Source organism: Xylocopa sonorina, chromosome 1 (assembly GCF_050948175.1).
Source record: "Xylocopa sonorina isolate GNS202 chromosome 1, iyXylSono1_principal, whole genome shotgun sequence".
Taxonomy (NCBI): domain Eukaryota; kingdom Metazoa; phylum Arthropoda; class Insecta; order Hymenoptera; family Apidae; genus Xylocopa; species Xylocopa sonorina.
In genome coordinates, this window is record NC_135193.1 from 14152000 (window position 1) to 14166058 (window position 14059).

Below are 14059 nucleotides of genomic sequence, written 5' to 3' on the forward strand. Positions count from 1 at the left end.
AAGTGCGTGTGGTGTTTGTATGTCGTGTGATATGTTACAAATTTTTTAGGAACATTTCGCGTGGAACACTGCGAGCGATATTAGTAATAAGGTTGCAGCAAAACTACACGAAAACAATGCAGCCGTCTGCAGCTTCATTCTCGATCAGTATATTAATTAGACAATTATCGAAAAATGACACCGATATAGACCATTGTTGATTGGACAGATCCAGATATCACCACTGAAAGGCGCCAGGGAGAGTAACCAATTCCTTTTAAATCGATTTATTTGATAAGTGAAATCCTTCCAAGTAAATTAAACGCTCTTGCATTCGCTGTTTTTAAACTGAAAACATTCGCGAGACTGTTGTTAAATCAAACGATATCTTCTTCCAGATGCTCGAGAGACTTATCGATTTACTTCGAAGTTGTTTCCGTTTCTGGAGGACCAGATACGAATGATTATGAAGATAGTCTTGTTCAATCGCGCTCGTATGCGTGAATGGGAATTCCTGTAAGCATTTTATACAGGTGTAACACTTGGGCACGTAGAACCCTGGCGCCCCTCAAATTTCAAACGCAAGACATTGTCATTTATCCTCGTCTCTCATCCCGATTATTTAAAATTCTAGCCAACATAAGCACACAAATCAATACCTAATATTCCACTAAGTTTAGGTATGCTTACATTTTTAAAAGGACATTGAAAAATTGCATATGCTAGAATATCTGTTGGATTATACTGTATATGTATTCCTCCCTTATTTACAACCTCGTTCGCTAACAAAAAAGTGTTTTCTCGGATCGTTGTCAGGAAACTAACAAAAATCGCGCGGACTGTGGCCTCTCTCGAATTCCACCGTTTACGCGTGTACATCGATTATCCTAAATCTGCACAGCGCGTGCTCTGTGCGCGAAGGAAGAAACGAAAAATTGTACGGGAGATAACGTAAAATGAAACGAATCAACAATGAGAAACGTATTTCGTTCGTGTTCGAAGAACGCGGTTATCATGAGAAAGTTTAACGATGAAAATTGCTTTGGTTACGTGGCAATATGCGTGTTCACTGCTACGATAGTACCGGGGCACGAGTAGAATCTTACTCGACTGGTGCCCTTTACTTTACTAGAAAAAAGAAACGTCGATCCTAAGAGCCATCGTCTGTCTGTTACTTAATTTAAAAAATAATGGGTCGATCGAATTCTAATTACGCTTTGTACAGAATGCTAGAAATTTGTGTACATACATAACCATTTTCGCTAATAATTGTAATGTATTGTGCGAGTACGTCTATTTAATTGGATACACATACCGTCCGTTGGTGTATGTATAGCGCCGCACGTGTGAATATTTTTTATTTCTTTATCAATAATATCAAATGATATTAACAATGTTACTTTACCAAAATATCGTTAACATTACGACGAAACGTCAGGTGATATCTCGTTAATTTGAACGTAAATTATCGGACCTGACTCCCCCCCCTCCCCCCATATCATAATAGTAATGAACGAATAATCCTGGCCTAACGTTAAACGATAACACGATATTGTTCTCGTGTCTATGGGAGTCTCGACGTTTCGTTTCGTTTCGTCTCGTTGGAAAAAACGTCACGAGATTCGCGGTGATTTCGTTTTGCTTTTCACTGTATTCTTCTTACATGTACTTCATGGTATCATGAAACAATGTCCTCCTGTTGCCTTCCGCACAACACAGTTCAGCGGCGTTGAGTTGCCCGAATGAAAATACGCCGTCGGGTGTATCTTTCGTAACGATCTCGTCGAATGATCCGTTCGTGTATCTTTACAATTATGTTTGATATTGCAGCATCGGCGCGGCTAGATTCGGGTGGTGAGCCGTATTCATTCTCAGAGCGGAAATACTCTTGTTGTACCACTCGTCCTCGGCTGACATCCCTGGAACAAGGCGTTATATTGTTTCTTCAAACTATTTACGCTATCGATATCCGTTTTACGGAGTTCTAATAGAATGGTCTTTCGGTGTAACAACCGTCAATTGTTTTTTTTTATTAATTAAATTTATGGTGAAAAAAAGTTGTTGGAAAATTTTTTATTCAGAGAGTCTCGAGTAGTTATTTTTCTAATAATATTCTCATCTTTTTCAGGTATTTATTACTACGAGTACGCAAGCGTTTTCAACTAGAAACTGTCAATGGGAGAAGTTGCACGTGTTTGATTTAATGTGAAGGGAAGTATGAGATGTCCATTAATCTTCTCCGATAGGGAACAAACCGATAAAAGGAAGTAAATTTCTTTTCTTCCAGAAAAGCAGATCGACGAGTCGATTTAACGACTTTTCCAGGAGGTTCGCCGTAACCGCTAATCGGCCGATTTGCTATCGCATTAAGACGTTAAATCGTTACAAGAACCAGAGGTATTGGTCGGAGGTCTACACGGAACGACGGGACGAAGGCGAACACCAGCAGACATCCAATTCGCGAATAGTCTTGATTTGATTTAAAAGCGATATTCCATCTTGCGCCGGAAATGATGTAAGACGGCGCTTTAGCGGAAATCGAGAGAACGTCTTGGACCGAACGAACGAACGTTCGCACGGACGTCCGACTCCTGTCATTTCCGGTCCAGCATTTTAAGAAGTCATTTAATAATCTTGGACCGACACCTGAGATAACTAAGAAAATCAGACGGGGGAGGGGGGGGGAGGCGTGGTATAAGCAGTATATTCGTGTTTTCAATATCAAATTATCGAATTAAACGAGAACAGATATTTGTATCAAGTATTTATAACAACTTTTCGCCTATTCTTTATGAGCCCGATTGTACAATCTCTATTCCTCTTTGCTCGAGTTATACGGCTCAATTTAATAATTTTTAAATAGTATAAAATTAGTGAAATTTGTGATAAATTTAACCGAGTTATATAATTTTTGATTAAGTTCCGTACAATTTATGTCACAGTTTAACGAAAGCAACTAGAAACATTAAATAACACATGACACAATTTACGATATAGTACATGTAAAGATAATTTTAAGGAATGGTACGTGACTGAATTGCGTGTAAACTTACCCATTGCATCTTGTCTCATACCAGTAACAGCAGACATGTTCGACGCTGAATGTGACATAGAAAACGGCTGAGTCATACTTGGATACGACGTCGTGCCCATCTGTAAGTAAATTTATACGTAAATTAATTATTATTATATTCGTAAATTATCTGGTAACGCTATGGTAATTTCTGGTTAATGTATACTTTCTTACAGTGGTATTTTAGTTCTTATCTATGCTTTTTATCATTCCAATACTATCAATACTAATTCATCACTAACTCTTTGACGTTTGACCTTATGAAGCTCTGCTAAGTCGAGAACGACTGCACTTTTTCTACAGAAAAGTAGGATAAAAGATAAACCGAGAGATAAATTGAACCAAATTGTATTTAGTGTGATTTTCAGTTGACAATTTACAAAACATAAAAGTGAAAATTGAAAAGTTTCGTAATTTCATAAGCGATCATGGTCTCCCCGATCTACTTATACGATAAGTCATATGTAGAGTCACGTTTGCCATCAGAAGCTGATAAAGAAGATAAATCAAAACTCTGTTCACCGCTTCGTTGCATTTACAGTACGGATTGGAAATCTAAGTAAAGATTATTCGAGCGAGTATCAGCGTAAATATAATAGTATCGTCGAGTTTCGAACACGACTTCGAAGATCGCCCGTAAGAGGATCCCGATGCTTTTTTTTTTCTACCGGCAAACCGATACGGCCCGCGAATTATTGGCTTAATTAAACCGGTAGGCATTCGGTAATCCGTCCGACCCAACTAATCAGTCGAAATGCAATTTAGCTACATCGACCGATAGCGATGCGCCGGACGTACGCTCAGGTGCACTTCAATTTAATACCTCGGTTAAAATCGTTAACGAGAAACGCATCGAATTCATTCGTAGCGACACGATACGTTGCCTGTTGGGTTTGATGCATCGATTGTTCACCGTGAACAATTTTTTTTTTCACCCCCTCGACTCGATAGACACGGCAAATTATATCACGATCGAAACGCAACCGCGGTTTACTATAAATACCAACGATATTATAATATTCTATTGCTCGGCGCGCGGAAACGTATTACTCTTATCGTAGTACTGGGCCAGCGGAACTTGGTAGAAAATATTAAATTCGGCGAAAGAACGGTTTAATAAGGGGGCGGCAAATAAGTGAACGTGGCGTAAAGGTAACTTGCCTGAGGGTAGCGGTTTATTCCATTTATACTATTATGGGGATGAGGATACGGTTGATAACCCCTGCTAGCGCCAGGATAAATATTCCTCATCATGGCACCTTGACAAGCGGGTATCGGAGTCAAAGCCTTTTGGAGTTGTTTCTCTTGCTTCCGATATTTTGCTCTTCTGTTTTGAAACCAGACCTATTGATACAGAGAAAGCATAGTACAGTCGTTTTCCGTTATTCAATACCTTTGTATACAATTATTATCGTTTATATCGTTCGATCGAGCGTTCGCGAGTTTAACCCCGTCGGGCTACTGACGTTCAAAAGTAAACCGAGCGTTCGGTTTTTTCACCACCGTCATCCCAGTCATCCCAGCTATACTCAGGGTTTCCTCGGACCCGGCCGGGGTAGAGTAGTTTACCTATCGCCATTTTGCATCGGGCAATTTCCATTGTTTCGCGGGATTAGTAAACCCATATTGGGGGTTGCCTGAACCGCGCCAGCAGCGACTCCCCGGCATGCACAGAGAATCCACGAGCCTCGAACCACCCCGCCTTCGAACCCTGAGGATCCCCTTGCCCGCCCTCTCTCCCTGAACCACCACCTTCTTCGTTTCCCCTCTCTTCTTCCTGGCACTCGTGATTCCCTACCAACCGACCCTTTTCCGAGCAACCCCCAGAAAGAGAAAAGCCTCACCCCTGGTCGGGATCGACTTGTTTCCACCCTCGTGGCGATGTTACCGGTACCTCCTGATTGGCCAGTCCCACGGCTGTGACGTCACTCCAGGCTTCCTCATTGGCCAACATGTTTTATCGACATTTCTACCGTGCACCACCTCTCTCCTCTTCGTACTGCCTCGCACGCGCGCGCGCGCGTACATTTTCTCTCCCTGCCCACTCTTCTCTCTCTCTCTCTCTCTCCCTTTCACTCTGTCCTTCTGTTTCTCCCAAAGTCTTCCTCTTTCTCCGTGCTATCGCGTGGCGAAGAGGACGACACACGTGCGTGGCTCGATCGGGCTTGTTCTCTTGCTTCCTGTATTTTCCTCATCGCTTTTTGCGCAGTTTCTTTCTTCGGCCATTTTTTTCTGCCTTCGTCTTTCTATCGCATCTTCTACCCCCTTCTATTTTTTTCTTTTTACTTCTCCCTTTTCTTCCTACAGAAATATGGCGTTTCTGAAATGTGCCGCGCGAAATATCCGTACGGATGCTCTCGTGCCCAAAGCCGTAAGGGGACCAGGAGTGAATGAAAAAGTTGATACGATTCAGGTACAAAGAGAGATAGAGGGAAACTGAGTAGACGCGGGGGATGGAAATCGAGGAGAAATTATAGAGTTTATTGTAGACGCGAATGGAAATTGTAAGGAAAAAGTAACGCGTACGGGAGCAGGGAATTCATCTTGAAATATGCACGAATGGAGAGATGCATACGTATCCGACGAGTGAGGGACAAAGGGAAATAGGACAAATGAATGGTTCAAACGGCTATTTGATTCTTCCGCTCTGTCAAATTTGACGGCACGAATTTTCTTTAGATCTATGCTTCGAGCATGTTATTTTTTGCTAAATAACTTGGATCTAAATTGATAACTGTTTTAGATTACGTGCCACGTGGCAGAGAATGGTCTTCGTTTTTAACAAATTAGATCTTGATTCGAGGAACGTAATTAATATTTTTATAGCTTTAGTGCCGATAATTTGTAAAAGAAACGCATGTGCTTGTACGTGTATTGAGCTACATACGCATCATTTTAAACCGCACATACGAGAATCACGGAACAAGCGAAGCACCGCGCATAACCAATTGCGTGCCGCATTTGAATTCACGGCACACCAGCCGATTTGCACTTGCACAAAAGCCACTTGTATACCAAATAATTTGAATTTATGTGTCACCCCGAGTCATTAGTTTCGCATCGAAATTGTCGAGCGAAAAAACGGAGCTGTATTCAAATATAGCACGCCAAGTAAAAAAATGATTTTAACTCATCCTTCGACTTATCCCTCTTAAGATACACGGCTCGTGGCGCGACGCGTGCACGATCTTTAATGTTTTATTAAAAACTATTCTATGACACGTACGCGCGCTTTTTTTTTTATCGCGTCGCGCGCCATCAAAAAGTTCTGCGAATCATTTATTCCTTTTTAACCCTTCATTTTTTATTACGGTTATGTCCCGCTCTATAATAGAGCCTCGTTCTGAAAGTCAAAGTTCAAAGTATTCGAGTATGCATCACTGCAAATTATATTGCCTAAATATAACTGGATTTCGCTTTACAAGCACGCGGTAATAGAGATGCTTGCTCGAATAGGACAAGTCTGGAATCGACAAAAATGGTACATCCTAGCTATTGTGCACGCGTGTCGCGTATAGGAAAGCTTGTGAAAGAGAGAATATTATTATCCGTCAAAAGGGGGGGACGGAAAACTTCGTTTAAATTTCGAAAATCTACGAATCAGCAAAATTTATGATCCGTATATATTCATCCGCGCGTCTAGATGCAGTTAACTGAATAGATCCCGTAAAAGTGGAGGACTCTTTTTATTTAGAACTCTCTTGAAAGAGCTTTTTGCGAACATACTTGCGCGCGTCCCTTAAGGCGCATACCCTACAAGAACTGGAAAGCTAAGAGTTCGTAATTCAATAACCGTGCTCTCCAAACCCTCCCTCTCCCCCAACAGCTACGTTCTCTCATAGAGAAAGATAGCACAAGGAGATGGGACAGCGAAAGTGCAGATCTCTCTCTCTCTCTCTCTACTTCTCAGTCCCTCTTAAAGGGAGAACAGCTCAAAATGTCTGCTACTTTGAGGACCACGACCGAGAAAACTATCCTTCTGTATACCTGAGAGAATACCGTGCACTCTGATGGCTAACCCATGTATAGAGACAGAAAATGGATCCAGGGATAATGGATTACTCTCTGCAAGAAAATATACGTATACAGCGCTCTCTTCTATTCTTATCATCCGACTTTCCTGCTGCTACTGCTAGATGTGCTGAACGAGTCCGTTCCTTTTACCTTTTCATCTTCGCAGTTCTCCTCGGAGGAACCTTCCACTGAAGTAGGAGAATCAGACGAATTGGGAATGTTCAACAGGTTTTTTTCTTCGTCTACGCGTAATTTGAAATGCTAAACGTGTTTGCGATGATATTATAGTTGGAGATTTTAAACTGAAATATTGATACAGACGTAAATAACAGCGGGCGTTTAAGGATCTCGTAACGAATCGATAAGTGAATGTCGCGAACGTGAATTTCATTTATGCGGGTTGGAAGTTTTTATTTCGTCGGTAAATTTCTTCCATTTCCTCCTGGATAGGAAGTCAATTTTCTCGTAAAACGCCCACGAGGTAGGCTTCGATCGGAAGTCGAATCGAAGTAAAAAGGTCGAATGAAAACTTAGCTAACTCAATATTGGGGCTCGGATTCACCTTTCTTTTTCCTCGGCATAATGGGATTTCTTGTGCGGTGATTCGAGAATTATTCTCTTACCGCGACGCTACCCTTTTTTCCTATCATTTTCATTACCATGGATGTTACCTGGGTTTCTTAAATCGTTCCTAAACGACACCGACAACTTTCATAATAGCCAGTGAAATACATAATTGACGTTAGAACTTTTTTCAAGCATTCGTTACGATTAAACGAGTTCTCCGTTTCTTTTGGGAGGTAGAGGTGTTGTACTCTACTGGTTGGAAACAGTTTCGATAAAAATGTTTAATTCCCTTCGTCCTTCGAAGCGATTCGTATAACAACTAATTTCGCGGATACATTTCCGATCTTTCTCATCGACCAGAAGTCCGCTGTTGCTATTTGCCGAGGGTGATAAACGCGAAGGATATCCATCGCAAAATAGGGGCTGAGGAAGGATAAGAAAAAGATAGGGACACGAGCCGTAGGGGTTTCCGTTCCCCTCGCACGGTTTCCCTGCAGTTTTCCTCATCTTCTTACCCTTACCCCTCGTTTAGCAACGGAGGAAGAACCTCGGCAAGGCCGAGACGTTTCAGATCTATCTAGGGTGGAGAAAATTCAATTTAAAATGGCGGCTCAGATATAATGGCAGCCTCCGGTACAGCGCCACCCGACCACCCTTCCTCCCCCAACTCATCTCAACTTCACCACCGCCGTTCCCTACCTATTTCTCTTTCATCCGAGTGCACCCTGTTCGCGTGTCGCCATCTTTCAAGATAGAAAATGCCGTAGCTAGGCGCGGGAGCTTTCGAAGAATTCCAGGGCCGCATTTAAATGGAACAGAAATCCGCACCGACTTCTCGACGCCCCCGTTCTCGAGTACGAAGTTTCGAGTTTCATTCGTACTTCCATTTTTACCTCGAAACGATACCAAAACGAAGGAGAAACCGGGTGTTTCGAAGCAAATGCCGCGTTTTCAATGAATCGTGCAAGTTGAGAAGGAAACACGGATCGAGGCACTGATCGAAACGATCGCGACGTTCCAGAGTGAGTGGACATTCGAAGCAGCCGCGCGAATACTTTTCCGCGTTTATAGCTAAAACGGCGAACGGGGTTCGAAGCCGCTTCCTGGCTGGACACTTTGTGCATGGATTATAACCGACGAGTAAAAGCAAAGCGAACCGCGTTTCACTTGGCATCGCAGTTTAACAGGGTTAAGTCACCGCGGTTCCTGAGCTTTTAACTCAAACAACACCAGCGTGCATTATATATCAAAAGAGCGAAACGCACCGGCGGCTGTTTTAATATGTACCGCTCAGGATTCCGGGAGCCACTGGCGACACGGCTCCTCTGCTTAGCTACTGTCCTCAACCACCCTGTCCATTCTTTAACGTCGTCAAAAACCGCACTGCTAGAATTTGTCGCGTTTCATCTTCCTGCCGATGCTTTCAGTTGCTCCTCCACCCTTCTTTCGCAATCTCGTTCAAACTCCAACTATTAACATTCCCGTTGCTTTTCGTTATCGACGACGTGTTCGTATAGCTCGCAGTCGATGTTTATCGACATCGAGGATTTTACATTTGTCGCTCGACAGTGAATAGCGAAAAGTTTATTCGAGATGCCTGCTACCCTGCTAATTGACTCCGAACCCTCGAAAGACTCGGGGGTATCTTGGATCGACATTTGCGCGCGTAATTTCATTTCGCCACCCTACATGCGTCTTTGATTCAATTATTGTATGACTCACGGCCAGAAAAGATAGCCGCGTGGAAAATGCGCGTATAAATTCTCGCAATGTTTAACCAATAGGTGCACTTTTTGCAACTGGACACCTCCCGTAGGATTCGATCGCCCGCGATTTATCTGAATCCTGCGAATCGTCTCTTCGCTGTGCGGTCGATACTCGCGTTGAAAACGCGAGGTCGATCAGGCTCCCTTCTTATTTTTCCTACGCGACGATCAGAAAGTGCAACACCCACCTGAATTCTAGCCTCGTTCAATTTGGTGGACCTCGCCAATTCCTCCCTGCAGTATATGTCTGGATAATGAGATTTTGCGAATGCCGATTCCAATTCTGCCAGCTGCTCCTGCGAAACAATTGGAAGGGCCGTAGTAAAGCCGATCGGAGCTACCGACAGGAAATTTGAGCGCTATACGAAAGGTCTCGGATCGAGGTAACGGAAAATGTCGTTATCGAAAAATGTGCAACGAGTTTACCCGTGAGTAATCCCGCTATCGAGAACGGTTAACAATATGCGCGTGCATTCGCAAGATGGACGATCATTTCTCGTTTAACAAAAACAGTTATACACAATAAAAGCTACGCACGTGTTATCGTAAGGGTGTGTGCGGGGTACAGCCATAGGAAGAGCAAAGAAAAAAAAATTAAAAAACAAATGGCTGCTTCTTTTTTTTTCTAATTATTCACGAAGACGAGAAACGTAGATTTACAAACCTGCGTGAAAGTAGTCCTGTGCCGTCGTCGAGCAGGTGTTGGACAGCTGGCGGTGGTAGGGGTATGACCGATGTGAGGACTCGAAGCGCAAGGGTCGGGTTTTAACTTTTTAAAAGCTCCTTCCGCCCCTGAAATTAGAAAGGTGCAATTCGATTAATTTTCACCATTGCAAGCGGCTCTCCATATTTGTGTATTAAATCGAACTGTTTCCCATCATTTCTACTTCGACGATGGAATTGTCTCTTGCCTCGTACGCGTATTCGCAATGTTCTCTCAATTTTTACGATCCAAAAATGAAACCAGATTCTAAACAATAACGATTCGTTTGTGCATCGATGGCAATCGATACGATTCGTCTAAATTACTTTGTTTAACAGTTCTACTTCGCCGCGAAGAGCTTTGACCGAAGCGCAAGGTACGCCTGGTTACCGTCCAAGGATCCGTTTGGATTTGCGAAACGGTTGACACAGGAGCAACGTCTCGATATATATATATATGAAAGTCCGCGTTCGTCTTGGTTGTTTCACGGTATCGGCTTTATGAACGAACATACGAACGTACGGTCGGGGTAACGGTGGCGAGCGAAGTCCCTCGCACTATGCTAACTTGGTTAGGGCGTTAATGACCTAATCATGTTACATGCTGATTCAATGTTCAAGGATGAATGCTGTCCACTTTACATACCTTGCCCCGTTACCCGGTGAACAGTGAAACTCGGTCAAGTTCAACGAGAAGGCGAGGGCCTACCCCTTATGATCTGTTTCTTAGCGGGACCATTATATCCTCATTAAATCGAGGGTGACATTCGCGCGAGCTCGAAACGATACGATTCAAGGAGACGATCGTTCTCCACCTACGTACTACGCGTTCCAGTTCTTCTTTATCCTTCCGTTAATTAACCCGCGACTAATGAAACCGACCGTAGCGTATCTCGATTTCTGTTTTCTGCTTGAACAGTCAATTTTCTGCTTTTTTTTCAATTATATGGTTTTGTCAATGAATATTGTGTATGAAAACTACTTCCGTTTGTCTCGTAGAGCTTCTTTTTTCTTTCGCATCCGCGTATTTATAACGAAAGTTTGTTTTTTCTAAATAAAAATGCCTACGTTTCTTTCTATTTAATTAATATATCTTTGGACAGACGTGTCGGGTGACAATTCTTAACAAGGATAAAGATTAATTGGAGAAACAGAGGCAGCCGTAACTGCGACGGCTGTGCAACTGTTATCCGGGTACGGCTCTACGATTCGAAATAATTATCGACGGTTTTAACGAGGTGAAATGCACGTCGCGAGACATGACACGATCCATGAGATCGCCAGTAATGCGGATATCCCTGTAGCGTTCGCAGCTGTCTTCCATTGGCATCTGCCGTCAAATTCTAGTTAGCATGAAAAGCTGTTCACGCGGCTGGGATTGTATCGACCGATTTTTCCTCTAATTACCAAGTCTGCCTGTCAAACTGTTCCACGGATGGTCGCATCGTGCAGACACACCGGTTTAAATGCCTCTGTGCCATTCACGCATTACAATCCTTCGAAATCAAAGAAGCTATTGGTACACTTACGTCGCAATGACGATTCATGACCTGCTCTTTAGCATAATGAATCGATATCATCGAATGAGGTGAAAACAGGGCAAATAGGGTGAAATTCGTTATTCCGTCTCTAAGATCAGATGCTTCGACGATACGTAGCTAACACAGAAATCAGAGTAAGAATAATTTGGACACGTTGCATGACAGATATCGTTAATCATTAAAAGTTGCAAGTATTTGCACGAATGCGTAAAAGTAAATAAATATCGTACTCGCAATGAATTACTTAGAACTAGTACAGGGGATACCTTGGTAAACGGGCAAGAAACTTTATCGACTGTACGGAAAACTGACTCGCCTTAAGTGTTCGTTCGAGTAGTAATATTAAATCTTCTTTTTAAAAACAGAGACGCGGAAACCGTCGTTTGTAGCAGAGAAATTTCGCGGGCTCGCGTTTTAAAAGGGGCCAGGGGGATCGCGCGGAAGACCATCGCTTGAGTACTTTTAATGCCGCGGAGAACGTTGGAGGTTAACGATATTAATTTTTCCCTCCTCGTTTCTCTCTTTCGCCGCTTCCCTTCTAACGTTTTCCTTTTTTTTCTTTCCTACCCTCCTCCCCCCCCTTTCTCTCCCTCTTTCTGCGTCAGCTCGACGTTTCAGAGTTTTCATTTGCATTAGAATACTACGGCAGTTTCATCTCGTTTCTGAAGAGCCCGACCTTGAAGGAAGAAAACAAAATATTGGACGTTCTCCAGTTAAATTGAACCCGTCGCGTGAAATTCATTATCAAGTGATAACATCCACGGAATCGTAATAAAATTTCTCCGCGCGACCTGTTGAACTTCGCGTCATTCGGATATTTTTTAACGCACGGTAGCTTTTAGATAAAAAAAAAAAGAGTCGCGCATTTTATTTTCGTATCGACGGGAAGTCGAATGATATACTTAATTAGCGACAAATGAAAACGTTTGGAATACTTGCTTCGCGTTATACGAATTAACCGAAGTTGAAAACTACTTTTTCGACTCGCGTTGGAGTCGCAAATTGGCAACTGATTCGAAACAAATTCGCCAGTTGGAATTGTTTTCCACTTTGTTATGGCGAACAACGTTATGCCCAGCTCTATTCGTATCGACAGCGCGTATTACAAACAGTATTTAAATGCCCACGGTAACCGGATGCAAATACACGATTTCGAGTGTAAATTTTAATTTACATTTACAATTAGTTGTATCTGCCTGCGATTAGAGTGAAACTAGTCGACGATATGGCAACTGTTCGCATTGAAAATTGACAAGAATTTCGGAATTGTCAACGAGAAATACCAGCTGGACGGAATTCGAATTCTACACGGGTAGTCAGCGTCGAGTAGCCACTGTGAACTTTTCGAAAGAGGGATAAAGATAGAGTGCCGTTCACTGTTTCGGTTCGGTGACAAGACTCGACACGCGTCTGCATCCAGCGATTTGAGCGAACCCCATTAGCACGCCCTTGGTGCTAAGCTCTCTTAAACCCCACGAGCACATAATAATAGCCTATAGAACAGGTACCACCATATGGTCCAGTCCTGCACCCTAGTGTCAACACCTTGGTCGGTCGTATTGTCGCTCGTACATGTGCACTCGAGGCTCAACAAGCGGAAAATTCATCTATATCGAGACGACACTATGCTCATTTCTCTCCCAAAATCATCTTCGAGATACGAATCTGTTTTACTTCTAATTAGTGTATACCGTTTCTTATCTGATTAACTCGCACCCCTTTGCGATATTACCCCTGCATTCGATTCCATTCTATTCTTCCATTTCCCCTTGACGCGATACAGTTTGTATTTCAGAAAACTTCGATGCTCTATCTCGATTACACGTTGTACAAGGAGAAACTAAATGTACATTACGCGAAAAAGTAACTAAATAAATATCAGTTACATCTAAATATCCAGACAACATGGGGACGTTTAAAAGGACGCGCAACTTTTTCTAGATCCGCGCCAGGTTCGAAAATAATAAAGGATTCGAACGGAAATGACGCTTACCAACGGTGGAAGTGGCCCCAACGCTGCTCCTGCCGGGCGTCGCTGCGGGTGTCGGCGGGCTGGCCTCAAGGCCCTGATGGACCCCGTACAGGCTGAAATCTTGCTCGTTCGAGCTCGTGCTGCTGCATTTCCTCTTCTCCTGGTTGTGGTTCAAGTGGAAGCTCTCGTTCTCGACGAGGCCGACGCCTAGCAAGCCGAGGTTCGGCCTTAGCTCGTCCATCAGCTTGTTCTGGCCGCAGTTGGCAGCCGCGGCCGCCGAGAAGTTAAGCTGCCTGCTGAAAATCGCCGGGAATATGTTGAACTGCTGATGGTCGAGGCTGAGAGCGGTCGTCGGCAGCGATGAACCGCCGCCACCGCCGCCGCCGACGGAGGTGCCACCGACGGAACCGACGCCGCCCGCACCGGGACCCCCGGTACCTCCGGA

The 14059-nt window shown here is 43.4% G+C and overlaps 2 protein-coding genes across 2 annotated transcripts in view; both read right to left on the reverse strand.

The window, feature by feature from the left end:
* Nucleotides 1-14059, reverse strand: part of Nd-b22 (NADH dehydrogenase (ubiquinone) B22 subunit) — a 129148-nt gene that overhangs the window by 30321 nt on the left and 84768 nt on the right. The gene's annotated exons all lie outside the window — the stretch shown is intronic.
* On the reverse strand, nt 1644-13873 carry LOC143424638 (homeobox protein unc-42). Its single transcript, XM_076896827.1, has 6 exons — nt 13636-13873; nt 10064-10191; nt 9588-9695; nt 4214-4396; nt 3033-3132; nt 1644-1898 (listed from the first exon to the last, which is right to left on the reverse strand). Exons 1-6 carry the CDS (start codon nt 13853-13855, stop codon nt 1792-1794), a joined length of 846 nt encoding a protein of 281 aa, XP_076752942.1. The 5' UTR covers nt 13856-13873; the 3' UTR covers nt 1644-1791.